Below are 27838 nucleotides of genomic sequence, written 5' to 3'. Positions count from 1 at the left end.
ACCACTATGGAACCCTATGGACAGGTAGACAGAAAGACCCTTGATATAAAAAGATTTGTCATAGAATCATAGAACCTCAAATTTAGAAGGTGTCTCCGAAGGCACTTACTCCATTACATGTATGCACAGAAATCTTTTTTGCAGCAGCTCCAACCAGCTTCTGCTTAAAAGCTGACAGTGTGGGAAACACTCTATTTCAGAAGGCAGCCCACTGAACAGCATTTGTGGCCAGGAAATCTTTCCTTACATCACGTTTAAATATACAAACACTACTAAAAGGATAGCCTCTCCTATTTCCACATGATAAAATATATCAATCTATGTCTAAACAATACAGCGCTTTCACTACTTCAAGATTCTATGCTTTTATTTGTAGTTAAGTGGGAAGAATAGTAACTCTGAAGTTTAAAAAAACCTGCATTCTAATCACATCTTTGACATGCAATAACTATGTGACCTTGGGCAAGACATTTAACTCTCCTGTGACTCAGTTTCCTCATTTGTAAAATGGAGGGAGGAGGGAGTTGGGATAGATGGCCTCTGGGGTTCTTGCCAACTCCAGATCTTATGATGTGCCTCACTGCAACTCCCACACAATTGTTCCTAGTTTCACCTTCTGGGCCAGACAGGAGAACTTTAATCCCTTTTCATGTGATAATCCTTCAAATACTTGAAAACAGCAGTCATGATCTTCCCGTCTTCCCCACCCCAGTCTTCTCTTCTCCAGACTAACCATCCTGAGTTCCTTCAACTGAACCTTGCGTTACATGGTTTTCAATCTGTTAAATAAGTGTATATATGCATATGTATGGGCAACTAGGTGATGTAGTAGATAGAGTTGGGCCTGGAGTCAGAAAGACCTAAGTTCAGATCCTGCCTCAGATGCTTACCATCTGTGTGACCCTGGGCAAGTCACTTAACTCTGTCTGCCTCAGTTTTTTCATCTGTAAAATGAACTGGAAAAGGAAATGACAAACCACTCCAGTATCTCTGCCAAGAAAACCCCAAATGGAGTTACAACTAAACAACATGTATTTATGTATTTTAATTATGTATAGCTCAAGAAAAAAAAAAAAGAGGAATCCAGACTATCTGCATAATTATCTCAGTTCTCCCCATCTCTCTTCAAGTTAATTCTGGGACAGAGGCTCATAGTATATTGTATCCACTCCTTCTCACCAGGAGCCCCAAGGACTATGGTAATACCCAGCTGGTGGGCATGTTGTTTGCCCGAAAAGCTTTCAGAGTTATAATAACTCATCTGCTTAAAACCATGTCAAGGTCTCACTAGCAATATCCACCTGATTCTAAAGATCTGATGAAGTCTCTCACCTGAAATGACCGCACAGCAAGAGAGGACTGATAATAGCGGCCAAGCATCTCCCCAGCCACTGGAGCATCAGCAGTGTTTTCATTAAGGCCTCTTCCAGGCTTACAAGTTCATCGCTTTTAACTTTGCTCCTTGATCACTTCAGCCCCAGCAGTGTGCTGGCTACAGGAGTCTAGAGGCAGTGACTCACCTCTGTTCATTACATTTCCCTGTTCAAAAACCTTCAGAGCCTGCCCAGACCCAGGGTGTTGTCATGGGAAGATAGTTGGATTCTAATCATGAATCTGCCACAGGATTGTAGAGTTACAGTTGAAAGGAAACTTGGAGGCAGCTAGTTCAGCCCTTTCATGTTATAAATGAAGGATAGAGGCCAAAAATTGTTAAGCCACTCGCTCAAGGTCACCTAGCTAGAAAGTGTATAAGCAGGATTTGAATCTAGGTCTTTATGATTCCAAATCAACATTTTGCTATGCCAACAACATTTTGAGTATGTCATTTAAGCTCTATGGGCTTCAGTTTACTCATCAGAATCTCAAAATTAGGAGAGATTTCATAGTTACCTCTTTAATCAAGCTCTAGCCATGTTCAGTTTTGCATATTTCTTGGAACTGGCCCATATCTAACCAACGGTTGCTTACAGAGGAGTTTCCCAGTTCTATAATCTTTCTGACCACTTAAAGAGACACCATAAGGATGAAAGCACTGAAGTTAGACTTGCCAACAAGTATAATTGGGTTTAAGGGATATATATCCCTTGCATTTTGTCCATTTTCTTCATGCTTGACAAAAGGAAGCCTGCAGTCACAATAATAACGTTAACATGTATTTATTTACAATTTGGACACAATAATCTTGACAGGGCAAGTATTATTATCTCCATTTTATAGATTAGGAGCCTGAGGCACAGAAAGATAAAGCGTCTCTCTCAAGGTCACTCAGCTCCAAAGTAGAGGTCACCTACTCAGATGTGTAGCTAAATAATCCCAACAAGTACCATTTAATCATTTCTTTAAGTCAATGGGGGATCCACTTTCTCCTTGGGTAACCCATTCCATTTTCAGATAGCTCTGAAAAAGTCACAGTGTTAGAATGTCAAAGCTATGAGTCTCTGAGTCTGTACTCTAGAATTCAGTATTATCCATTTTTTTATTGTGGTTATTTCTGCCCTTGTCTTATCTCTCCTTCTAGACTGTAAGTCTCACCAGGGCAGGGACCAGTCTGTCGATTAGGATTTCTTAAGCACCAGCTATGGGTCAGGCACTGTGCTAAGTGCTTTGCTGGACCATATCTTATTTATCTTGGTTACATCCACTAACACGGAGCATATAAAGTTGGCATTTAAGAAACTTTTTTTTATATCAAATAGCATTTAACTCCAGGATAGATTTATACAAAGCAGCAGTTCATTTTGCATTCACTTTCAAAGTATCAGAATACACTGCCACAGAAATAGAAGGTCCTCAAAGAAAATCTCCTGAGTGCATTTGTCTTTAATTCCCACATCCACAGTCCATCTCTCTGGCTACCATCCAGTGTACAGTGTGAATGCTTTTCTTCTCTGCAGGATAGAAAGAAATATATAATTGATTTTTATATATCACCTTTCATATATCACCTCTCCCAAGTTTCTTGTAAACACAGTTTGCCCAAAACTGAACACCAGGGACAGAGACAAGGAAAGAAAGAACCAGAATCAAAAAGCTCCCCAGTGACTCCCTTACAAGGGGCAATCAAACCAAATCAAGCAAAGGGTTCTGCCATTTTATTCCTAGCATCTAGCATCTGGTAGGTACTTAATAAATTCTTGTGGGTTGTTGATTGGCTAATTGATTGATTCTCCAGAATTTTTCTCCCACTCAGAAATGACATAAAAGTGAAGACTTGAAACCATTCCTAACATAGAATGTTAAAGCCTAAAAGGGTGACTTTTTCTTGGAGGATAGGGAAATTCCCATGTGGTGCCATAATGTGAAGAATGTGGAAACTCCCCCATAGATGCAGATCAGCAAGGAAAACTCTCAGTGTAGAGTCCCCCTCCTCACTGAAACAGATCCACAATTTGTCTGCACCTTGGAGTAATAGAAGTTCCCCAAGACACAAAGATTAAGTGACTTGCCTGTGCCGTAGTCCCACAGCTAGTATGCTTCTGAACCAGGATTTGGACCCAGATCTTCACGATTCCAAAACTAGCCCTCTATCTTATTATAGATAATATAATCTTATGTTATAATATCATATCATATAAATATAGTATCTTATTATTATATACACACTGCCTCTCCTTGGGAGAACTTGGAACAGAAAACTTTGAATGTCACAGCTAAAAGAAACCTTAGAACAAATAACAATATCACATCTGGAGAGGTCCTTACTTAGCAATCTTCTAGCCCAAACCACTTATTTTGTAGATAAGAAAACATAGGCCCAAAGAGGCAAGAAAAAAATGTATTAAATATCCTGCCTACATCCCCAAGGTCTTGAGGCAGCTTACAGGTTGAAATGCAGCATAACACAGGGCTTTTAAGGATAAAGAGAGAACAGAGACTATCTAAAGAAAGCAGAAGAAATAGATACTTTCAGAATGAACAGATTATAGGTGAGCAGCAAAACTCTGTTTTATCTTCCCTTTCTTTGGGCTGCCTTAATCTGAAGAATTAATCTGAGTTAAGAAGTTAGTAGCTAGTAATTATAGAATCAGCATGAGACATGGAATGGCCAGCATTTAGTTTTATAGATCATCCAGTCCAACTTCCTTCATTTTTACAAAAAGAACTGAACCTTAAGGAAAGAAGATGACTTCTCCAAGACAGCACAGAAAGCTGGATACATAACTGGACCCAAAACTCACATCTCAATCCCAATCTAGTGCTTCTTCATCACACTGTCTCTCTTGACAATATATTAAAATTTGTATTTTAACAGAAAGATATTATGCCTTCATCCAGAGGAATGAATACATAATACTGGAATTCCCCAATTAAGCATTTATTGATCACCTGCTGTGTGCCAGACATAATGCCTTATAAGCCCTTTAAAATATTATCTAATCTGTTCTTCAAAATGAGAGGTGGGTGTTATTATTATAATATTCATTTTACAATTTAGGAAACTGAGGCAGGCAGAGATTAAATGACTTGCCCATGGTTAAATAGTTAATATATCTGAGGATGAATCTGAACTCAGGTCTTCCTGACTCTAAGCCCAGGGTTTTATCCACTGGCAATATAAGATCACGTCAGTGTAAAAAATGTTCAGAAGGCCTTTAAACTCTGAGAGCATAGTATAAAGGTGGTTGCTTCCTCTGTCCGATTAGAGTATTGGACAAATCTTTCATTAAGTCATAAATCTTCATACCTCTTTAATCAAGCTCTAGCCATGTTCAGTTTTGCATATTTCTTGGACTGGCTCATATCTAACCAACGGTTGCTTACAGAGGAGTTTCCCAGTTCTATAATCTTTCTGACCACTTAAAGAGACACCATAAGGATGAAAGCACTGAAGTTAGACTTGCCAACAAGTATTATTGGGTTTAAGGGATATATGTTCCTTGCATTTTGTCCATTTTCTTCATGCTTGACAAAAGGAAGCCTGTAGTCACGATAATAACATTAACAGTTTGCATGTATTTATTTACAATTTGGACATAATAATCTTGACAGGGCAAGTATTATTATCCCCATTTTATAGATTAAGAGCCTGAGGCACAGAAAGATAAAGTGTCTCTCTCAAGGTCACTCAGCTCCAAAATAGAAAAGAGAGCATTAAAACTCAGGTCTTTTGATTTTAAGACCTATGCTCTTTCCACAACATGGTGGTGGCCCTAAAACAGTCCAAATTTGGGGGTAGAAATCATGCTTCATGCAGGGATTGGATGAGGTGGCTTTTAATCTCTCTTCCAAATTCAAAATGTTAGCATTTTGTCTTGACTCAGCTAATCATTAGCAGTATGACCTTGATCAAGTCACTCTCCTGTCAAAAACTCAATTAGCCTTATCTGTAATATGATGAGAAGATGGGGCTCCATGGTGACTAACAAAGTTCTTTCCAGTGTTAACATTCTATGGTCTAGGTGCTAAGTTCTAAGGTCTCTTCAGGAGCTCACATTCTGTTTTCTAAAATTCCTTCCAGCTCACTCTGTGGCCTTTGTTCTATGGTCCAAAGTCCCCCTAGCACTCATGGTATATGTTCTAAGATCTATTCCAGTTCTGACATTCTACAATTCCATGATTCTATGAATTATCATCCGAACTGGTCCTCCTTTATCTCAATCTACCCACATGGATCTATCCATCTCCCTCTCACCTTTCACTGCAAGGGCATTCCAATCTAGTCAAGTTATGGCCCCATGCACACTCTTCCAAACCTTCCACCTATTCCCTCTCCTACTTCTGCCATGCTCATTCCCACCTGCCTATTGTCAGATTGCAGTCTTTAAATTAGATGCTATGCTTCTTCCTCTACACCTATTCTAATCTTAGCCATTCCTCAACAACTAACATAGCTCATCTTCTCAATAAAGCCTTCCATGATCTACCTTCCATCATCTCCCATGTGAAAAGGTGTCCTAGCACACATATGATTTGTGCCACATAATTTGTCATGTGGCTATGCAGTATTTTGTATTATTATCTTACCTTCCCTATGTGTTTGTCTTTCAAATCCAATGAAATACTAAGAGATGATTCTATTCAACAAGCAAGCATTTATTAAGAGCCTATTCTGTGTTGTCGTCATATTACCAATAAGACAGTTCCTGCCCTCAAGGAGTTTATATTCTATTTGGTGAAAACAAAATATTCACCAAAAAGGAAATGGAGGCAAAGTAACCTCTGGGGAAGGAGGATACAGACAGTTGTGGGTGGGGGGAAGGGAAAGTGAGCATAGGGTTCCTTGTGCTAGGAAATAACACATGAGCTAAGCTTTGAATTTGTGAGGCAGGGGTGAGGAAGGAGAGAACTTTTCAGGCATGGGAGGACAGGGGGCAGGGCCAACCTGCAGAAAAGCACAGGAGACAACAAATAGAATATCATGTGTGGAGAACAGCTTTTAGGACAATCTAAATGGAATATAAAGTGCCTAAAGCAAAGGAAAGTACAGGAAACCTGAAACAGTAAGCTGGAGCCATAAAGTGAAGAAGGGCTTTAAAAGCCAAAGAGAGAAGGTTATAGTTATTCTAGAGGCAAGAGGGAGATTCCTGGAGGTTTCTGAGTAGGGGAGCAACATAGTCAAATTTTATCTTTCAATTTTCTCATCTGAAAAATGAGAACCATAGTGTCTATGTAATCCTCTTGTAGGGGATTATGAGGAAATTAGTAGTAGTAGTAGTAGTAGTAGTAGTAGTAGTAGTAGTAGTAGTAGTAGTAGTAGTATTTATATGGCACTTTAAAGTCTGGAAAACACTTTACATGTTATCTCACTCAACTGTTTTGATATGATTTATCCATTTGATGTGAACTAAAATAAGGCTTATAAAGCATTTTGTGAGTTTTCTATAAACTATTAAGATTATTATGATTATGATTATTTCTTTGCTCTGAGGCTACTTCTGGTTATAAGCAATGTCCTAAAATTCCTCTTACTTCCACCTAGTTCCTGCATATAGTAAATGCTTCCTCAAAACTTGACCAATTGAACTGAATTCCTCATACTTAGCCTCTTCCTGATTCAGGCACGATCCTAGATACCTAGAAAACTAGGTTCTGGCCCTATGTCTGCTGAAGGATTCTGAGTATGCCACGTAAGCCCTGTGACCCTTGGAGCTGGACTTGATGAACTTAACACCAAGAGTCTTTCTTTGATAATCTATGATTTCCATGACATGAACCTCACCTACCTGTCTTGTCTTTGTTCATTTAATGAGTAAGAGGAAAACAATCCTGCCCAGTAAGGGTGTGGAACAGCTGACCCAATTTCTAGGATTACTCCTTTAACCAGTTTATTCATCTGTTTACTGAAGACAAGGACATGGAAGTTTTAAACATGATGAGGGAAAAGCTACTTCTTTGGGTAACAAGAAATTCTGAGTAAGATTATAGGATCATAGGATAGAGAACTGGAAGAAACTTTAAAAGTCAAATAGTCTCATCACCTCATTTAAATATAAGGCTAAAAATAAAGAAGAAATGACTTGGCCAAACCAAGCTAGGATTTGAACCCAGTTTTTGTGATTGAAGAGCACTGTGTATAGTAAAATACTGAATCTGGAGTCAAGAGAGATCTGGATCTAAGTCTTGACTCTGTCTAATGTTGGCCACATAACTAGGGATAAGTCTCAGCCATTTGAGCCTCAGTTTCCTCATCTTTAAAATGGGAATAGTAGTATCTATAGAAACAATTTCACAGGGTTGTTGTGAGAATCAGCTATGATAACCTACATAAAATATCCTGCAAATCTTAAAAGTATTAGATAAATGTAAAATATCATTTTTTCCCCTTGTACCACTCTGCCTCTCATGCTAACTAGAGAAGTTCTCTGGTTAGCACTTGAGGGAGGTAGAATCCTCACATGCCCCCTCTCAGCAGCTAGGCAAACTCCAAAGATTTCTGTGGTTTCAGGTTTCAGTATCACCACTCTGCCTGAACCCTGAGTTCTGCAGCTCCCATTGAGACTGGACAAAATTCCAACTTGTTCTTGGAGGTGAACATTCCAGGCAGTAATTCACATCAGAGAACTTGTAAAACACCAGATGTACAAAGGAGCACTTTAAAATAAAAGGCGACTCGAGATACAGAATGTTGTATGAAGTTCTATTTTTACAACAAACTGCAGTGCTCAGGAAATCAAGGGAGGGAGAGAAAGGGGTTTGGGGATGGATAGGAGTGGGAGTAGTTGAGAATAGCAACGACTTAAAATTTCTTGAAAGCAAGAATACAAATTCTGATTCCCATCCAATTTGCTATCTTCCTGGGGATGAAAGGGCTGAAACAGAATCCTACATTTTTCTTCATGCTTTGGAGATGATTTACAATCTCAGGTTATGACGGTCAATTCTTCCTGCACTATAACATCAACCTGAAAGCATAATGGAAAATTACTAATCTCAGAAAATACCAAAGATGCTGTTTCTCCTTCCTAGGACTATATATTGAAGTAACTTTGCCTGAGAACTAGAGTATCATCCAGAATGATGCTTGTAGGTAAAGGCTGAGAGTCACCTCCATTTCTAAGCCAAACTTACCCAATCTTTCCTTTTTCTCCAGTCCTGCCTCTAGGAAGGTTTTCCACTATTTAAACCAAGCCCAGATGTGATTTTTCTTTTTAGAAAAGCTGAGAAAAAAAATTACACCCTGAGAGTTTGAAGTTAAAAAACTTGGAGATGTCTCTAGAGAGAGAGGCTACTTTTTTTTAATTATTTCGATTTAAGGAATTTTTTTTTCTTTCTTCTTTGTGAACCTGGTTTCTTACTGACCCACATCATCTGGCTTGCTGAGACCCTAAGTAAGAAGTGGGAGGGGAGGGGAAGTCTGGTGTATGTAATGGGGGCCATAAGTTAGAAGTAAGCCTGCTCTGCCTCTGCCTTTGACATCAACAGACAACTCAGAGTCTCTCTGACAGCCTTCTCCTCTGTAGAATGGGGGTGAAGAGTCATACACTATCTAGGTAGGGATTAATCAGTGATCACATTAAAGCTTTTTAAAGGTTAAAAGTACCATGTCTCTTCAAAGGGGCTGTTATTGATTTAGAAATCCAGAGGGAGTCAATAGATTTCTGGTGTGCCATGCCATAGAAGGTTGTAGAAAAAGTAATGGACTTGGCATTGAAAAATTAGAGTTCAAATTCCTCTTCCGCAAGCTCAACTTTTTTGCCCCTTATGTAACTCTGTGTAGGTCTCTTGCCCACTGTAAGCCTCAGTTTCTTCATACATATAAGGAAGTTTTGAAAGGTCCTAGGCTATTAATTATTCCCTAGCATAGACAGGTTTCTGTCCCTATCATTAGGTTTATTGGTCTAGTGAAGGGTATAAAGGCAGAAATTTCCATGCAAAGATGAGTTCCTGGTGTCCTAAATCTGAGTAATCTTAGGTAATCCGTGATTGAGTGCTTCTACTTTGCCAGTCAACATTTGATATTGTCATCTGAAAGAATCATGGCTTGAAACAGTCCCTGTCCTCAAGGTACTTATATTCTACTGAAGAGACACAATATAAACACTGCTCTGGAACTCCTACTCTGGGGCCAGGCTATCTTAATTGATTAGTGTAAACTCAGCTATCCTACTATATCTAAAAGGTTCCAGAGCACTCTTCGTAAGTGTCTGCTTATCCACTTTAACCATCTTAAAATCAGCCCTGAAGGCGCACCAGCCTGTCCTTCCCCATTCCACCTCTTGCTTTGGGTTCCAAATCAATACTACCATCATATCATTGTTTCTGTAAAGAATTTGTTGACTGACCCATGGATCGATCAGCTCTCATTCCTGGCCACCACCCCTATGTATGTGTTGTCTTCCTTTATTAGAATGTAAGTTCTTTGAGGATAGGGATTGTTTAGTTAGATCCCAGGACTTAGCACCATGCCTGACACATAGTAAGTCCTTGAGAAATGCTCTTTCATTTATTTATTCTAAAACATGCTGGACATAGACCTTGACGTTGGGACCTTTCCCATCCAGAATATTGGGTTAAGTTCTAGGCACCAAAGTTATTGATAAACTGGACTATATCTAGGTAAGGATGATCATGACAGTGAAGAACCTGGAAACCATCTCTCATAAAGACTGGTTGAAATAATTAGACGTGTTTAACCTAGAGAAGACTCAGAAGAGACATAATTAGCAATACTGGGTAGACATTAGAAAGATGTCAACTTAATATGAGAAAAAGTATTCCTAATAATTAGAGCTATCTAGCACTGGAATAAGCTGGGTTTTTTGATAGTTCTTGCTTTGGAAATATTCAAGCAAAGTAAGACAATAATAATAATGTCTGACATTTTCCTGGTATTTACCTTGTTTTTTTATTTTATTATATTTTATTTTTCCCCAATTACACATAAAGAATTTTTTAAAATTTGAGTTCTAAATTTTCTCCCTCCTTCAATTTGATATATGTTATAGGTGTTTAATCATGCAAAACATTATTACTATATTAGTAATATTATAAAAGACGACACAGACCTAAAGGGAAAAAAAACACAAAAAATAAAGAAAGTAAAAAATAGTATGCTTCGCTTTCCATTCAGAATCCATTGGTTCTTTCTCTGGAGATGGATAGCATTTTTCATCATTAGTCTTTTGAAATTATCTTGGATCATTGCATTGCTGAGAATAAGTTATTCACAGTTGACCATCATACAATATTGCTGTTACTGTATACGATGTTCTTCTGGTTCTGTTCATTTCATTTTGTATCAGTTTGTGTTAAGTCTTTCTAGGTTTTTCTGAAATCAGTAATCATTCTTTGCCATTACAAAAAGAGCTGCTATAAATATTTTTTGTGTAAATAGGTCCTTTTCCTTTCTTTTAATCTTTGGGATACAGAATATCTGACATTTTTATAGTGCTTTAATTTTACAAAGCACTTTACATATATTATTTAGGTCAGTCCTCACAACAACCCCACACTATCATTATTCCCATTTTACAGATGAAGAAATAGATGCTCATATAGTATCTGGGATGACATTTGAACCCAAATCTGCCTCCAAGTTCAGTACTTTGTCACTTTTGCCATACTACTTCTAAAGTGCATGTAGGTAATGGCCAGCAGTCTAATTTCATCAATCCTCTTTAAGAATAACTTCTACAGATGTGGGAAAATTGGGACACTAATATACTGTTGATGGAATTGCAAATTGGTCCAACCAATCTGGAGAACAATTTGGAACTATGTCCAAAGGGCTAGAAGACTGTATGTACTCTTTGACCCAGAAATACCACTTTAGGTCTATATCCCAAAAAGACAAAAAGAAAAGGGGAAAGGATCTATTTGTACAAAAATATTGATAGCAGCTCTTTTTGTGATATCAAAGAATTAGAAATCGAGGGGATGTCCATCAACTAGGGAATGGCTGAACAAGTTGTGGTATATGATTAAGATGGAACACCATTGTGCTATAAGAAATGTCAAGCATGATGTTTTCAGAATAACCTGGGAAGACTTATATGAACTGATGCAAAGTAAAGTGAGCAGAACACTGTAACAGCAACATGGTAAGAATGATCAGTTGTAAAGACTTAACTACTCTGATAAAAACAATGATTCAAGACAATTTCAATGGACCCATGATTAATAATGTTATCCACCTCCACAAAGAATTGATGAACTCTGAATGCAGATTAAAGCATACCTTTTTAAATTTTCCTTATTTTTCTTGGTGGATTTTGTCTGTGTTTTCTTTTGCAATGTGGCTAATATGGAAATATATTTTGCATGTTTTCACCTGTATAATCGAATTGCCTTCTCAAGGAGGGGGGTAAGGCAAGGAAAGAGGAAAGAATTTGGGACTCATATTTTAAAATAAATGTCAAAAAATTTTCTACATATAATTGAGAAGTATTTAACAAAATAAATAAAAATATATTTGAAAAAAAAGAATAATCCCTAAGGAAGATTTTTTTGGAAACCAGTTAGAAAGGCTTTCTATCAACTCTGTCTTAACAACCCAAAGCACAACCAAAAGTTGATGGCATCTACTTACTCCACAGCAAAAATCAATTCAGATTTCAAGGTAATAAAGAATCTAACTAGTAGACTATAAGCTTCTTGAGGGAAAGAACAGTCTCACTCTTATGTTTGTATCCTCATCATCTAGCAGAGTCAGACAGGGTAGTCATTCAATAAATGCTTGTTAACTAACTGATAGGAAAGTAAGAAAATAAGACATTTTTTTCTAAGCAGGTTATTAACAAGATAGGGAATTATCCTTAATGAAATCAACTAAAAATAAATAGGAAGTCTCTAGACTTCAATTTCTTCATCTTAAGAAAAAGAAGACTGGAATAGAACATTGACTAGCCTGTGGTCACAGTTACTAAGTCTCAAAGACAGAATTTGAACTCATCTTAATTACTCTCAAGTCTAAACTAGTTATTAAAAAAATACATACTTCACAGTCAGTCACACTAAAGTAGCAAATTAAAAATCAGATGTGTTGGGTCAAACCATATTGATATGAATAAATCAAGAAAAATGTAAGGTTTACATTGAGTGTTTTATCTTCAGTGAGTGGAAATTGGATTGCTTAAACAGTCGATGAGATAATCAATAGGAAGAAGTGCTCAAATACTGAGAAAGTAAGTAAAAGGTATGAGGATTTGGAACACAAAATATTAATTTCAAGAAAAAATTATAGCTTAGTAAAAAATTCTACCATGAATAGCATTCACTTTTACTATAGACTAGGCATCTAACTAATAAGACTATTTCTGACTTTCAAATGTTGATAGTTACAGATCGTTGTAGGCTATGTTTCTAACCATTATTGCCCTCTGAGTCACATGTGGCATAATCTTGATGTCGATGGTCCCAACCTCCCCAAGATATTGCTTGCAGGGCTCCTTAGTGCTCAATCCTAGGGCCTGGCATTCAAGGCCATAACTAATTGTAGTCTCCCTTTCCAATACTATCTTCATCCTCCTATTTATACTAGGTTATAGACCATGAAACCATTTGCCATTTTTCATACATATCTACGCTACCCTCTATACCTAGAATGTCTCCCCTTCTCTATCCTTCCTCTTGTTGACACCCTACTCAATTCAATCAATGCCACCTTGTCCAGGAAGCTTTCCTTAACTTCCCATCACACTTGAGTTTTATCCCTGTTATGCATTAATGATGACTTATTGGTATCATGTTGGGAGGGATTGGGACCAGACCTGTGACCACATAGGTATGGGAAACTCCTAATGAGGAAACCCTCTCTATCAATGTAGGTCTGCACCTGATCTACCACTTACAGTCTTAAAATGTTGCCTGGGGCATTGAGACATTAAGTGAACTGCCCAAGGTCATATACTCAGTCTATGTCAGAAATGAGACTTGAACCTAGGGTCTTCCTGACTCTAAAGCATCAGTTTCCTCATCAATAAAAGGAGAGAGCTTAGCACAGATGCTAAGATGTTCCATGATCCTATGGTGGCCTGTTCCTGCACCCCCTCTAATTAGCAAACATTTATTAAGCACCTAAGTAACTCAATACAAGACTAGTCATTGTGAATATAAAGATGAATAAGACACCATCCCTATCTGACAGAAGTTTGCATTCTCCTATACAGTTAGATGGAAAAATGGATAGGATGCTCGGCTTGGAGTCAGGAAAACCTGAGTTCAAATCCTGCCTCAGACACTTAATAGGTATGTGATACTAGAAAAGTTACTTAACCTCTCTTACCTGGTTCCTTCTCATTCTTCACCTATGACCCTATGAGCTAGGAAGCTCATTCTGGATACATGATCACTGTTACTCTCATAAATATTTCTATTCCAAGGACACTGGGGTTTATATTCTTTGGGAACTCAAACAGTACAAACAATCATAAAATGAGAAGACTCAAAAGCAAACGAATGTCAATTAAACACCTGCTGACAGAAACCATCTGTTGCTCAGTCATATCTATTAATCCATAAGACTAAGAAAAAAAACTTTTCACCTCAGAGCAGACTTGAGTAGCATGTGGGAGAACACAGGGCTGAATGACTCGTTAAGCAGGCATATTAAGGCAGACAGTCTGTACTGGCTCATATCCGGGCCAGAGAAGAAGAGCAAGTTCAAACACTATCTGTTCAATGCTTCAGTTCCCAATGTTAAGTGTTCAGATTTTGTTCCACCCTTCCTCAGAGTTGCCATTCAGGGAATCTCAGTAGGCTGAAGATACATTAAAAGATCTATATTCAAGCTTTGGCAGAGCTCAATTCCCTGATGAAATATTAGCCTTTTGAAATTCAAAGAAATCTGTGAAACACCAGCACAGTTTTATTTATTAATAATGACTAATGATCAATGATTATGGAAGAACACAGCAGGAAAATCTGGTTTTTTTTCCAAAAACAACAATAATAATTCCCATTTTATTATAATAATAACAGTAATAATAGCTAGCATTTTTATAGCTCCTACTATGTGCCAGAAATGGGGCTAAATGCTTTACAAATATTATTTCATTTGATCTTCACAATAACTCCAGGAGGGAGGTGCAATCATTATCCCCATTTTATAGATAAGGAAGCTGAGACAGACAGAAGTTAAGTAAAACTTGCCCAGGATCACACAGCTAATAAGTGTCTCAGGCAACTTTTGAACTCAGGTCTTCTTTATTCCAGGTCCAGTGTTCTACCCACTGAACCACCTAGCTTCCTCCAGCTATATCACCACAAACTGGTTACATATCCCTTTATCTCATTTATTTTTTACCCAAAACAGACAGAAACTGTGCCATATCTGTTATTTCATTGGAATAGGGAATTCATAGATGAGAATTCTTTTACCAGTGTATATTAACACCATCTCTGCATCTCTACTCAGAGCAAATGAGAGATTAGGTGATTTTCCTAGGGTCCCAAGAGCCAGGACATGGCAGAGATAGGACCTGAACTTGGATATTCCTGGCTACAAGGCCAGCTCCCCATCCCCTCTGTTATACTGTCCCATGCATGTAGTAAAAGTTATTACTCTTGCCAGTTCACAAATTAGGAAAATGAAGCCCCAAGAGGCTGAGATATGCCATAGGAATAGAAATTCCTTCAGGGGAGAGTTGTTTCATTCTTTGCACCCATTGCACCTAGCACTGTGCCTGTAAACCAAATAAATGCTTGCTTATTGAGTGCCTAAGGTCACAAAGCTTATAATTTAGGGCTCATATTCAAGACTTTTGTACTCTTGGATCTAGAACTTTGGCCACTATAACCACATTGCTTTCTTAGAATGAAATGTACACAAGGGATGATGGTAGCTGGTATGGATATAGTGCTTTAAGGTTTGAAAATCCCTTTAAATACATCAGCATATTTGATCATCAATCAATCCTGTAGTGTTGGGGCTGTTTTATCCCTATTTTAGATGTAGATGAGGAATAAAATGACTTGTGTATGGTCACACAGCTAGTGTCAAGGTAGAATTTGAACTCAGGTCTCTCATGACTGCAAGTCTATCATCCTTATCACCATACTACACTGCCTTTCTTGGTGTGAACTATAAATAGGAGATAACAAATTATTTTGACAATTACCTTCCCTGCTTCTAACAATAGTCCTCCATATTCTATCTTTCTTTGTGGAATGTGTGGACAAAGATTTCATAAATCCTACTAGTTCTAATAGCTGATATTTACACAGTTCTTTAACATTTGCACAATACTCAATACACAATGCCTTACCTCATTTGGCCCTGTAACAACAATAACCCCTGCTATTTTTATACCCATTTTACAGATGATAACACTCAGACTCAGAAAGGTTACATGACTTACCTAAATCATACATACCACCAGTAAGTTCTAAAGGCAGGCTTCCAAGGCCCAGGTCTTCCTGACTTCTAAGTCAGGTGCTAGAGACACCCTACTCCTCTCCAGTCCCCTGTGACAAGCACTTGCTCCCATCTATAGCAATTCTAAAAGAATGGTTGATCCTACATTTGCTATTAGCAGATATTCTGTATTTAAAGCAGTGATGCAGGGCTGTTTGAGAGAAAAGCCTCTGAGACCAGAGACTTAAGGGCATAAAGTCATCGGAGCAAACAAATACTAACTCCAGCTAAAGTCTCCTTGGACCTGCAAGGTTCTATCCTTGTTTCTGATCCTTCAGAAATATATACAATACAAACATACACACACATACACACAAACAGAATTAGAATTGATCTGAACACAAGAAGCTCCATCCTGCCCAACTTTTTGTTATTCTAATCTGAACTTCATTTATCTTTGAACAACAGAAGACATTGCTGGGCAAAAGATATGCTTGCCTTAGAGTCAAGACAAGTTCAACATTACAGGAAATTATCAGCAAGAAAATTACTAAGGAAGAAGAATGGTGTTATTTAAAGATCTTAAGGCTAGTGTGAGAAGAAACTAATTAAATGATTGCAATTTTCTATGCAAACAAAGTCAACCAAATGTTAGAGAAATGTGAAGAAGAGGGAAAAAAAACACAAAACTTTCTGGCCTCCAAAGAACATCAGGATATGTTTGGCATTTCTTTTTTAAGGCTGTCTAGTGACAGCCCCCAAAAACTGAAATGCAAAAGTTCCTATTCATCTTCCAAAGATGCAAACTGAGCTAAAGAGGGAAGGAGATTATTTGCCCAATTTGCACTCTCTGAAGCACCATGGAATATTAGACCATAAGGTGAAAATCACCACTGCCTCCAACAGTTGACTGTATATTAATCAATAACTCATGTTAAGGCTAAAAACAGGTTGTGTAAGGCTTCGTTTTACAATCTTCCATAGACAGGTCAGGGAATTCTTTCACACTTGTTAAAATCTATAAGAAAGTCAGTCAGTTAGTCAGTCGTCACATTGGTGTGGGGCAATGGTGGTCAGATGTTTCCACATCTTCACTTGCCAAAGGCTTCACTGGAGCCCTATCAGGACATATTACTCCAAAGCTAGCTATGCTCGAATCCGGTTGCAACGCCATCAAGGGATTCCCACAGCATTATACAGGATGTGAAGCAGACCCAGAACGCAGCTTTTCATTATTCAAAATGTGCCTGGGAATAAAGAGATGGCTCGTTTTCATGGTTTCAGAGGACTTTTTTGCTCCCTGACTCCTTCTTTCTCGAAATAATGGGAGGGAGTTGGCTAGGCATCATGGTTGTAGAAACTGCCTGCCTTCCCAGATCATCAACATGCAAAAATGTTGGCCCCCACAGGCTGGCCTCATATTCCCCCTATAGGCCTCCATCCAGAAGCTCTGGAATGAGGAGAGGCTGAGATGAAGTTGGCTATTTGTGGAATCTATACATAATTCATTCTTTAGAGCCTGAAGAAAAAGAAAGGGAACCTGGCCACTAAACAGGAGGGAGTTTACTAGCTCACCACAGTTTCTTATGTGCTGAAAAAAAATACGAAGTGATCATCAGTATTGTAGGAAGAGTAGGGCCTTTCAGTTTCCTAGAGGAAGAAGAGGGTATAGGTCCTGCAATGGGCAATATGGGAAGAGTTCTCTGGTAAATTCCCCCACAACACTCACAAAACAGGGGGAAGGGAAGACACAGTGAACAACTGGATCAAATGATGGCTTGAGACAGCTAGACGGCACAATGGATAGAGGACCTGATTTGGAGTTAGGAAGACTTGAGTTCTAATCCTGCCACAGATACTTACCAGCTATATGACCTTGGGCAAATAATTTCTCTGTGTCTCAGTTTCTTCATCTCTAAAATGAAGGTAATAATAGCACCTATCTCCCAGGTTTGTTGTGAGGATCAAATGATTTAACATGTACAAAGTGCTTTGCAAACCTTCAAGTGCTATATAAATGTCAGCTACTATTATTAGTTGTTGTTGTTTTTATTATTATTGACTTATGGCATACAGACTTCTACTTGGGTATGTAGGGGAAGCTAGATAGTGGGAATAGGGCTCATAAATCAGATAAAACCAACCTACACAAAATGGTGGTGGTGAGAATGTATGTGGCCTGAGGACAGGCACAGAGATCAGCTAAGCCTGGGAGGCATCTCTATGATCCCACCTTGCCTTGGTTCATTCATTATTCTCCCCTTATGTCATTGTGGTGAGCTGGGGTTGTTCATGGGGAGCATGAGTCGGTCCAAGATTGCGGTGAGCCAACACTGTCCCATTATGCATACATAGCACATAATCAGAGCTGGAAGCTTAAGTTATGGTGAAGCCATCTCAAATCTAATGTGGAGGTGCCAAGCTTAACAGTTGTGGTTGAGCAAACTCCTCACAGAAAGAATCCTGGCAGGGGCCATCAGACATGGGACAGAAATCTTCCAAGTTATTCATTCATTTTACATAGTTCTTCTAACTCTACACTCCCTGGTGTAGTTCTACACTACATTACATAAATTGTTAATAAAAATCAAGGAGGAAAATATCCAATCACACTCTTTGTGACAAAAATGGTCCTGATGCCTGAATCAGAAAGATCTAAAGCAGAGAAAGCTTTATATTAGTACTTAACAGAATTCTAAACCAAGAAAAAGAAGGAGGTAAATTTATGACTTCCTTAAATGACTCTTAGGGAACTTCATGCAACTAGAAATTAAATAGTTATAAATTTCAAAGTGGCTTCAAAAGGTGTGTAATTGTTTTATGAAATGCACTACATTTATGTATGCTCACCTAACTTCCTTTCATTTCAGTGCTGTGGGCAGGTCCTTAATAAATACTTCTTCATTTATTGGTTCTTTATCTACATATACCAGATGTCACTGATATAGGTGTTGAGGATAAGCAGAAGAGATATCACTGATGAGTGTCATAGACATATCAACATCCTTTAGAAAAGCACTCGGGGTCTTTTCCTTCATAATTATTTGATAGGCCCATAAATTTGGATGTTAAAAAGATCTTAGAGGTCCACTAGTCTATCCTCATTGTCCCCTAGAAATGTGAAATATAAGGCTATGATCCATAGTCTCCTCTCATGCATGGCTGTACCCCAGGACTCTATTGTAGGCCCTCTCCTCTTCTATTTCACTTGGTAGTAGCATCAACTCCCTCAGGTTCACCTATCATCTCCACACAGATAACTGCTAAATCTCTGAAATCCTCATCTCTCCAGAGCTCTAGCTTCACATCTCCAACTGCCTACTGGATAAGGCACCTAAATGTTCCCGAGGCATTTTGAACTCAACCTGTCCAAACTAGAATTCATTGTCTTTCTTTCTAAACCCATCTCTTCCCATAAGGACACAATTTCTTTCGAGGGGGCCACTGTTCTGCCAGTCAACAAGGTTGACAACTTCAGAGCTATCCTCAGATCTCCATTCTCCTTAACCTCCCCCATCCAACCAAATGCCAAATTTTGTTGATTCCACTTCTTCAACATCTCTTACATCCCTTGTTTATACTTACACCCCAACCATCCCAGTTTAGGCCCTTCCGCCTCTTATCTAGTCTATTTCAAGAGCCTCCCAATCAGTGTCCCTGAATCATATCTCCCCTCTCCAGCTACAGAGCTGCCAGACTGACATTCCTGGAAAGCCTGAATTTGACTCTCTTTGTGACCCTAAGTCACTTAACTTCTTTGGGCCTCAGTTTCTTCATCAGTAAAATAATGAGGTTTCTTGTAGCTTTAAATTGATGAGCCTATGATCCTTGATTCTCTGACCACACCAGTATCCTACTCAGGAACCTCAAGTGACTCCCCAGTGCCTTTAATGTAAAATACAAGTTCCCCTTCTTTAGCATTTAAAGGCCCTCATGCTCTGGCTCCAGTTTATCTTCCCAGGCTGAATGCACATTCACTCCCCTTCCCAGATGCTATGCTCCAGCTCCCCCATTCCTACCATTCTATCTCCTGCTTGTATGCCTCTGAATAGGCTATCTCCAGTGCCTGAAAGGGTCTCTGTCCTCACCTCTACCTGTTGGAACTCCTGGCTCCCTTCAAGAATCATTTAGCCACCACCTCCTTCCAGAGGCCTTTTCCTGATTCCTTTACTTGTTAGTGCCCCTTCCTCAAATTACTTTGTATTTTCTTATAGACATTTTTCTTTTACTTACCTAGGAACGTATCCTTTCCCCCTAATAGAATGTAAGATATTTGAGCACAGGGACTATGTCACTTTCATATCTGTATTCTCAGCACCTGGCACTGTCTGGCACCTCATAGGCTCTTAATAAAAGTTTGTTACTGACTGCTCGTGGTCATACAGGTAGCAACAGAACTGACATTTGAACCCCAGGCCTCTGATGCTAATCTCAGAGCTTTCTCCAATGCATAATCTGCCTTCAGGCATTCATTATATTCATTTAACCAAGACAGGGCAGAGTCTTCATCCAATTCCTCTTCTCCCATCTCACCACTATACCAAGTTGCTTTCTCAAAGGTTTCTCAAAGAGTTTGAGGTCCTACCAAGATGCAAAGACTTTGAATACAATCCTGGTGAAGGTGCAGTTGCTGCTATCTGAATGGGAAGAAGGTTCTTAGTGGATCAGCGATTGGGCAATGAATTTTGGGGGCTCTATCAGCTTACAAAGCCTATGTTTAATAAGTCCTTGCTAGATGAATACAGAAGTGGATGGATTAGCAAATTATTTTATCCCCAGGGGTAGAAGAGAGGTGATCCATGAATTTAAATAAGCACTGCTAAAAATCTGGTTGTAAAAGGTCAATAGAAAAATTCAGAGTATTTCTTCTGCAGAACCGTCTTACCCAGAAGTGTTGATATTGGACCTTTCCACTTTGCTTGGACCAGAAATTCACATTTAACCATCTAAGCTATCCATATGTATAGCATCCATAACCACAACACCTAGGTCAACTATCTGAACAAAACTGTCCCACTAGGAGAGAAATGAGGGGCATTTCTTCTGCCTCCCTTCCCTCCAGGACTTGTGTCAGACTGAAAGGTAGTGCTGGCTGGAGGTGGGACATCACACCTCTCAAATGAACTCTGCGAAACTGAGATTTGTTGGAGGGTGAAGGGGAGTCAACTATCACAGAATCCTAGATGGAAAAGAGACGTTAGACAATGCCTTCTTACAAAATCCTTGATGAAATGGGGTCATCTAGCCTGTACCTAAAAATCTCCAATTATGAGAAGCCCATCACTCCCTAAGGCAGTACATGTTACTTTTGGACAGCTCTAATTTTTAGGAATTTTCTTCTTTCAAGCCATAATTTATCTCTCTGAAACTTCTACATACCGCTGCTAACCCTGCCTTCTAGAATTAAGTGGAACAAGTCAACTCTCCTGCCTATAAGAGAGTTCAAGTACTGGAAGATAATAATGACATTTCACCATCACTACCTTTGAAAAGTAGCTTTGCCCAGTCCTCCTTTATCTTAGTTTTTTCCCTCTGATATTACCTCAAATATATCCCGTCTATATCTTCTACGTATGTAGCTGTTTGCATGATGTCTCCCTCATGGGACTGTGAGTTCCTTGAGAACACGGACTATTTTTGCCTATCTTTGTATCCCCAACATTTAGCATAGTACCTAACACATGGTAGGCACCTAATAAATGCTATGTGATGACTACTCCAAATCTTCTCTTTTCCAAACTAACCATCCCCAGGACCTTCAGGCCATCTTTTTATCAAATGGCTTCTACTGCTCTCATCATCTTGGTTACCCTTCTCTGGATGTATTCTAAAAGTTTGATAATACCCTTATATGCGCATGCTCTGGCCACAAAGATGGCCATTTTTGTTTAATGAAAGCTAAATTTGTAGGTTCTTCTTAATTAAAAACAAAAAGTCCACGTGACTCTCCACACTAAAATTGTTCCCCAAAGACAGAAAGAAGTATACATGTTTCTAGTCCCAAATGCCAAAATTTTATCTGTTGCTTCCTATATGTTTCAAGAATTTACTGGAAAAACACAGCCTTGGCACAGGGCAAATCTATCCATTAATGCAATTAATTTTATTAACTAATTAATGTATTAATGTGATTATTAATGTAATAATGTTGTATATTTACCTTCAGAACCCTTCCTAGAAATTGCCAGACTATAGCAAGTCCACTTCCCAACTCTTGTCACCCGTATCCTGGGACGGTAGGATGTGTGTATGTACACATTTTTATGCACAAACTCTTTCATCATTCTTTGTCACTTCCCTAACAAGGTTACCTCAATGGGATCTCATTGCCAGCCGCTCTTTCTTGACAATAAACTATGAAGTGGTATCCTGACATAACATTGTCATATCTTGGCCTTTCTCTTTCTCTGACTCTACAGTACGGATCCTTTTCTGTGATATACAGGGCAGGGCAACACTTGATCTTGACTATATCCATGGCAAATGACCATTCCCTCCCCACCAGCACCCACCTCATAGAAGAGTAACACATGATAAATGGATCTCCTTGTTGGTCAGGACACACATTCAAAAGCATATTGCTTCAGAATCCTTAACTTTACAATAGCTACTAACTCCGAGAGTCACACACAATGAGACAGATGGCATTCTCACCTTCAAGCAGACTTCAAGTGGTTGGCTGGGAATATTCTGCAATGGAACACACACACACACACACACACACACACACACACACACACACACACACACTGAAGGACAACCATAGAGTGGTCATTTAACACAAAATTGCAAATTAACTTTATCACTAGGATTTACTTAAACTTGTCCAGTTAAGGAGCTGGAGTACTTTACGAGAAAGCTTATTATGGTTTTTGAATGTTCAGAACTGAATGTAAGCCAACTTTGCTTTACACAGATCTCCTAATGGAAATAAAGTAACCCTCATTGTTGCCAAAAAGGGAATGTACATGCAAAAGCAGCACACAAGCAGTGCCCTAAAGCAAAACTCCAGAACCCAAAGTAATCAATGGTTCATAATTGATAATAGTCTCTGAAAAGAAAAATCAACATCAGCTGACCCTTTCATCATGAGCAAAGGAGAAATCCACTTTAGAAGTATCCAGACATGGGGTGTTACGTTCCAGGCATCAAAATATGCAGAAAAATTCAGTTACACGAGGCCTCGTGTTAGTGGCCAATCCACTCAGAGCTGTTGGATCTCCAATAGCCTTCAGCTATCCTCTCCTACTTGGTGGTACAAAGTGGGCCAAAGAGGGACGCTGATCCTGTTGATAAATAGTGTGAAATGCCCCATAGCAAATTCTGAATGATTTCAGGAGCTTCTAGTTCAAATTAATTGGTACATCCAAGTTGGGGTCCTGGCAAAAGGCTAGGCTCTCAGATGAGCTAGAGTTAAAATAAGGCAAATTCCCAGAAATACTAAAAGCTCAAAGAGATCAACAACTTGGTTGTTTTTTCTCCCCCTATTTTCATCAGTAACATGATACCACTCCCCATAAGGTTATACAGACATTACACAATGCCTAGCACTATGTAATATTTACCCACTTTCAAATAACACCTCTCTCACTAAGAGATCAACAAAGGAGAAGAGAAAGAAAAGGGGAGGTGGGGGCAGGGAAATACCAACACACTCTGTGTACAAGCCACCCTAGAGACACCAACAGGGAACAAGAGCTTAGATGAAACATTAATTTAACATGGGATGATTTACTTCCATATCTAAACATCAGAGAGAAAAATTTGAATTTTTGAATTATTAAAAATTTGAATTATTTGAATGACAAAGAACTTATATATCCTTATAAGGTTGTAAAATAGATGGAGTGACATGATGCTTATCAAAAACTGCTTCAGAGAATTCTAAACTAAAACTAATAAGTGTGCATTCTACAGGCTTGGGGAAAGAAGGCTTTTCTCAGATACATAAATTCCAAATTTATTCCCTTCATCCAATTTTTTATACCTTGTAAAACTGATGGCACCTTACAAGGCTAGTTCTTCTTGACATTTTTGACCAAATCTGCAACAGAGGATGGTTTTGCCACCTGCCCAGTAAACTTAGCAAACCTGCCTCTGGAGGTTCCCCCCTGCCTTTCCATGGTGCTTTGGATTGGACTAGAGAACAAGTATTTGCTCTAAAATAAAGCCATATCAAAGCAATGAGAGAAGATGAAGCAGAGAGTGGATTTCTAGAAAGCCATAACTTCTCACAGAGATGGGCCTAGGAGAAGGCAAGCTCTGTGTAACACACGGGAAGTATAAAGAGGGCCCTTTTTAGCATGACCTTTTTATGAATGCACATAATTTTCCTGCTGGAGAATCCCATTCTCCCTAGCCCCTAAGGATTGATTTTGTGATAAGTCAGGTTGAACATGTTGCAGAGAAAGGCTCCAGGGGACAGTAACACAGAAGAGGTGAACATTTCAAACTTTGCTTAAAGTAAGCCAGAAAAGCCTTATCCCAGCTCTGTTTGAAGAGAGGGGAGCAATTCTCCATATATACTATAGTAAATACCAACAGAGTTGAGGGGAAAAGAAAACATTAAAAACTAAACTTTGCTATCTCCTTCCTTGTCAGAATACACTGATAGCAGTTTTTCAAAGCCTGAGATCCATAGGACCACAGTTCTCATCTTCCTGGGGGGAAGAATCAGCCAGGTCACCACACAAAGCCAGGACTTTCTGGGACCCCTTCTTTCCAAAGTCGAAATTGTTTGAATTTTCATTCTGGTGAATCTGTTATCACATTAAAGCCACTCTGCTTTCCTTTCTACTGGTCCTTACAGGTGGCACATCTAGGATAGGTCAGGAAAGAATGGAATTGTGTTCAAACCAAAAACACTCAGCAAGAGTCACACTCCCATGTTTGTCTTGCCTTCATCCAAGACATATCTCTGCTTTATTACAGCTCTCCTCTTCCACCTCCCAGTGGGCAAAAAAGATAGATCCTCTCCTTTTCCCTCTTCCACTCTACTCTTCACAGAATCACCCCCTCTCTACAGTAGCCCCACCCTCAATGCATTGCCTAAGTGACAAAGCTCTCCAGGCTGTTGTTCCTCTGGCCCAGGGTTGGAACACAACACAGTATTCTGTTCTACTCCTTCTCTCAGGAAGAAGGACCACATTTAAGACAAAGGTTCCAGTTTGGAATTACAGGAGGGTAAAAGCCATTCTAGGTAGGTAGGAGCTTCCAAGATACCACAAGGAACCCAATTACAAGGTTATTTATTTGGCCTGACCACAAAGGAAATCCTACTATTCCTAAACTCTGCAAGTTAGAGTCCTTTCTGCTGGCAGTATGTTTCTGATATTTCTCTCTGCCTAACAATGCCCTAGCAATCTGCCTACCTTACTCGTCCTCAAATGAACTGAAACTAGTAGCCCCTAGCCACTCAAACTGATGTAGGCTGCAAGTGGAAGCTGGAGGATTGCCCTAGTCTGGTGGGATTCCATGCCATTTAAGCTCAGCTCATTCAATTTCCTTTTCTCCATTTCTTTGTCTCACCCTTCTTTTTCACTTCCTCCCATCTCTTTTTTTCCCTCCCCCTACAAAAAAAAAAAGAAAGAAAAGAAAAAGAAAGAAATATGACAAAGTAAAGAACTGATGCTGTCTGGCAGAAATATCTGGCAGTCTCACCTCCCAGTATCTGGGAGAGAAGGGCCAGCTAACTCAGAATCTCTCAAGTCTGACCTATCTCAGTGGGTGAACTCTGGTTTTGAGAAGGCCGAGTGCAACAAAGGTAAGAGGAAACATCCCTGGGCTGCCTTCACAGTTGGTAGTTACACGAGAAACCCAAATCCTTGCTTGCCTGCCTTCCAGGATCTTGCAGTCTGATTGAGATGGCAGATGAACAAGGCAAACTGGCGATGCCAACTCCAGTTTCCCCCGTGAGAACTAGTACATCTGCAAGCCATTCTCAGGGACCATTGTCAGTTGTCATTCCAGCAGAGAATGCCTCCTGGCCCAGCTACGTTGAACTCAGACCCATCTCCCTCCACCCACCGTTCGGTCCAACTCCGAGGACTGCCCATGATACACTGCTGTCAGCTCCGCAAAGCCCAGGGATTCAATACAAAGATCGGTCTGAAGCATCCGTATAGAAGGGGGGGAAAGGTTCCCCAGAGATAGTGGATATCTTAGGGGAATCGATAGGAGTCTCAACAATTCAATCTGAGACTTTATGAGATGTGAAGAGAAAGAAAAACCTCTCGCTGCAACTCTCCCTTCCTAACATAGCCTTTCCTGTAAGTTCTCGGACTCAGGCGCTAGCAACTTGATTCACCTGAAAGGGATCCATTCATTGAGTGCCCATCATTTCCTGCCCCCGGCTCCCTGCTCCACCCCACCCCCGCCCCTCGCTGGAGGGTGACCACCTGGAAAACTACTAATCCTTGAGCCCCAGCTCCATTTCTGAGGGGGAGCCCCAGAGGAACTCTCCGCTGGGATAGGACCCCAGCACGTAACTCGGCAAACTTCTGGGGAAAGTGCTCTGGGGAGAGAAGGGGCGCAGCCTCCCCACCCGGGAGGGAGGTGCGTTGCCTCCGACCCCCGACAGCTGGAGTTTGAGGGTGGGTTGACAGGGAAAAGAGATGCACTGCCAAGCTGACGGGACACCTCTTCCCACCTCTATCCGCTTTCTTGGACTAACTCTTCAGTTTTTCCCCGCTCGTGCAGACGCACCAGACGCACCCCGAAAGCCTCCCTTCACTCAACCCCTCGGTGATCCCTTAAAATTTTTCAAAGCTGAAACCGTAAACAGAGAAAAGTAGCGACGGTCGTCAAGTTAATCGGGAGGACGGGGGGCTGAAATGGGAGTGATCGGGGCGCACTGGTCCCCCACTCTCCATCATGTCCACCCAAAAGCCAGAGAAGGAGCAGTGCCGGGCTATTCCAGGGAGGAGACGAAGAAGGACGGGACTAGGGGGGGCACGAAGAGAAGAAAAGGGGCTCATTGGTCACTTACGCTGCTGTTCTCGCCGGTCCAGTGCACCATCGCCTGGTTGTGGGTTGCATCCCCTTTGAGCACAAACGAGGTGCTGATCAGAGAGACCTGCGCCCTGGGGAATGCTCCAGCCGCCGCCGCGGCTCTCCGAGAGCGACTCTTCCAAGCAGCTGGGTCGCCTCCTTCCCCGATACTGAGTGCGCTCAGGTCCGCGCCTGCCTCCGGCTCCCCGCCGCCGTCACCATCACCATCACCGCCACCACCAAGGAGGGACTGATCCAGAGGGCTTCTTCCAGACCGGGTCACCCAAGAGCAGGGACCTTCGCCCCCCAGCTCTGGGCACCGCAGCGCAGCCCCCGAGGTACAGAGCAGCAGCAACAGCAGCAGCAGCAGTAGCAGCAGCGGTGGCGACAGCAGCTGCGCTCCGGGGCTCCGGGCTCTCCCCTCCGGGAGGGTTCGCGTCCGAAACTGGGGTGTCCCCCTTTGCGCCATGATCTTCTTCTGATGCGATAGTGACAGGCTGGGATGGGAATGTAAGACAGATACACAACCCTAGGAGGAAGGGCAGGAGGGAAGGAAGGAGGGAGAGAAAGCTGGAGAGCGAGAGAGCGCGAGAGGGAGACGGGAGGAGGAGGGGAGGGAGGGAGGAGGGTTTGTAACCAAAGCGAGGATTTACATAGGAGCCACAACTTGCTTGGGAGCTCCAGGCTGAGTCAAGGAGACGCATCGCCATCTGCCGGCCTCACCAAGTGGGACTTGGGCTTCCCAGCATCCAAAAAGCAGTCAAGAGGAATCATAATTTATTTCTATAAGCCTTTCCTTCACGTTTACAAAAGGCTCAAGATTCCTGTGAGGTAAAGCTCCAGTTGACAGAGGAAGACACTAAGGCCAGAGAGGGCAGTCCACTTACCCAAAGTCACACAGCAAGTGGCAGAATACAGACTAGAACCCAGGACTCTAAACCAGGCCTCTTCTCATGACACTATTCCTCCTCTATATTGAGTAAATACTCTGTTGCTCTGGCTACAGCCAAAGAGGAGAAGGACCAAGAAGACAATTAGGGCTGAGTCACAAACTCAGAGGGGAGTCAGGAAGAGTAAGGAAGTAGATAAAAATCTACAGGAATCAGCTACTGAATC

At 40.5% G+C, this 27838-nt stretch overlaps 1 protein-coding gene and 1 long non-coding RNA gene across 6 annotated transcripts in view; one reads left to right on the top strand and one right to left on the bottom strand.

The window, feature by feature from the left end:
* Positions 1–21449, top strand: part of LOC110212202 (uncharacterized) — a 41700-nt gene extending 20251 nt beyond the window's left edge. Inside the window, exon 3 of the long non-coding RNA XR_002325597.2 lies at positions 13548–21449. This is a non-coding gene — a long non-coding RNA (uncharacterized LOC110212202). The remainder of the gene's footprint in view (positions 1–13547) is intronic.
* SORCS2 (sortilin related VPS10 domain containing receptor 2) overlaps positions 1–27501 on the bottom strand; it is a 1236053-nt gene extending 1208552 nt beyond the window's left edge. For 3 of the 5 annotated variants that reach the window (XM_020992120.2, XM_020992121.2, XM_020992122.2), the window contains exon 1: positions 26721–27500. In XM_020992120.2, coding sequence (XP_020847779.1) covers positions 26721–27191 — 471 coding nt within the window. In that variant the 5' untranslated portion in view covers positions 27192–27500. Of the gene's footprint in view, positions 1–26720 lie in introns of all 5 variants that reach the window. The other 2 variants (XM_020992124.2, XM_020992123.2) reach the window with 2 other exon arrangements.
* Positions 27502–27838: the final 337 nt, after the last annotated feature.

This window comes from Phascolarctos cinereus, unplaced genomic scaffold (assembly GCF_003287225.1).
Source record: "Phascolarctos cinereus isolate Bilbo 61053 unplaced genomic scaffold, phaCin_HiC Scaffold_9;HRSCAF=440, whole genome shotgun sequence".
Taxonomy (NCBI): domain Eukaryota; kingdom Metazoa; phylum Chordata; class Mammalia; order Diprotodontia; family Phascolarctidae; genus Phascolarctos; species Phascolarctos cinereus.
The sequence above is the reverse complement of the archived record's forward strand: the minus strand, read 5'-3'. Positions and strand labels throughout refer to the sequence as shown.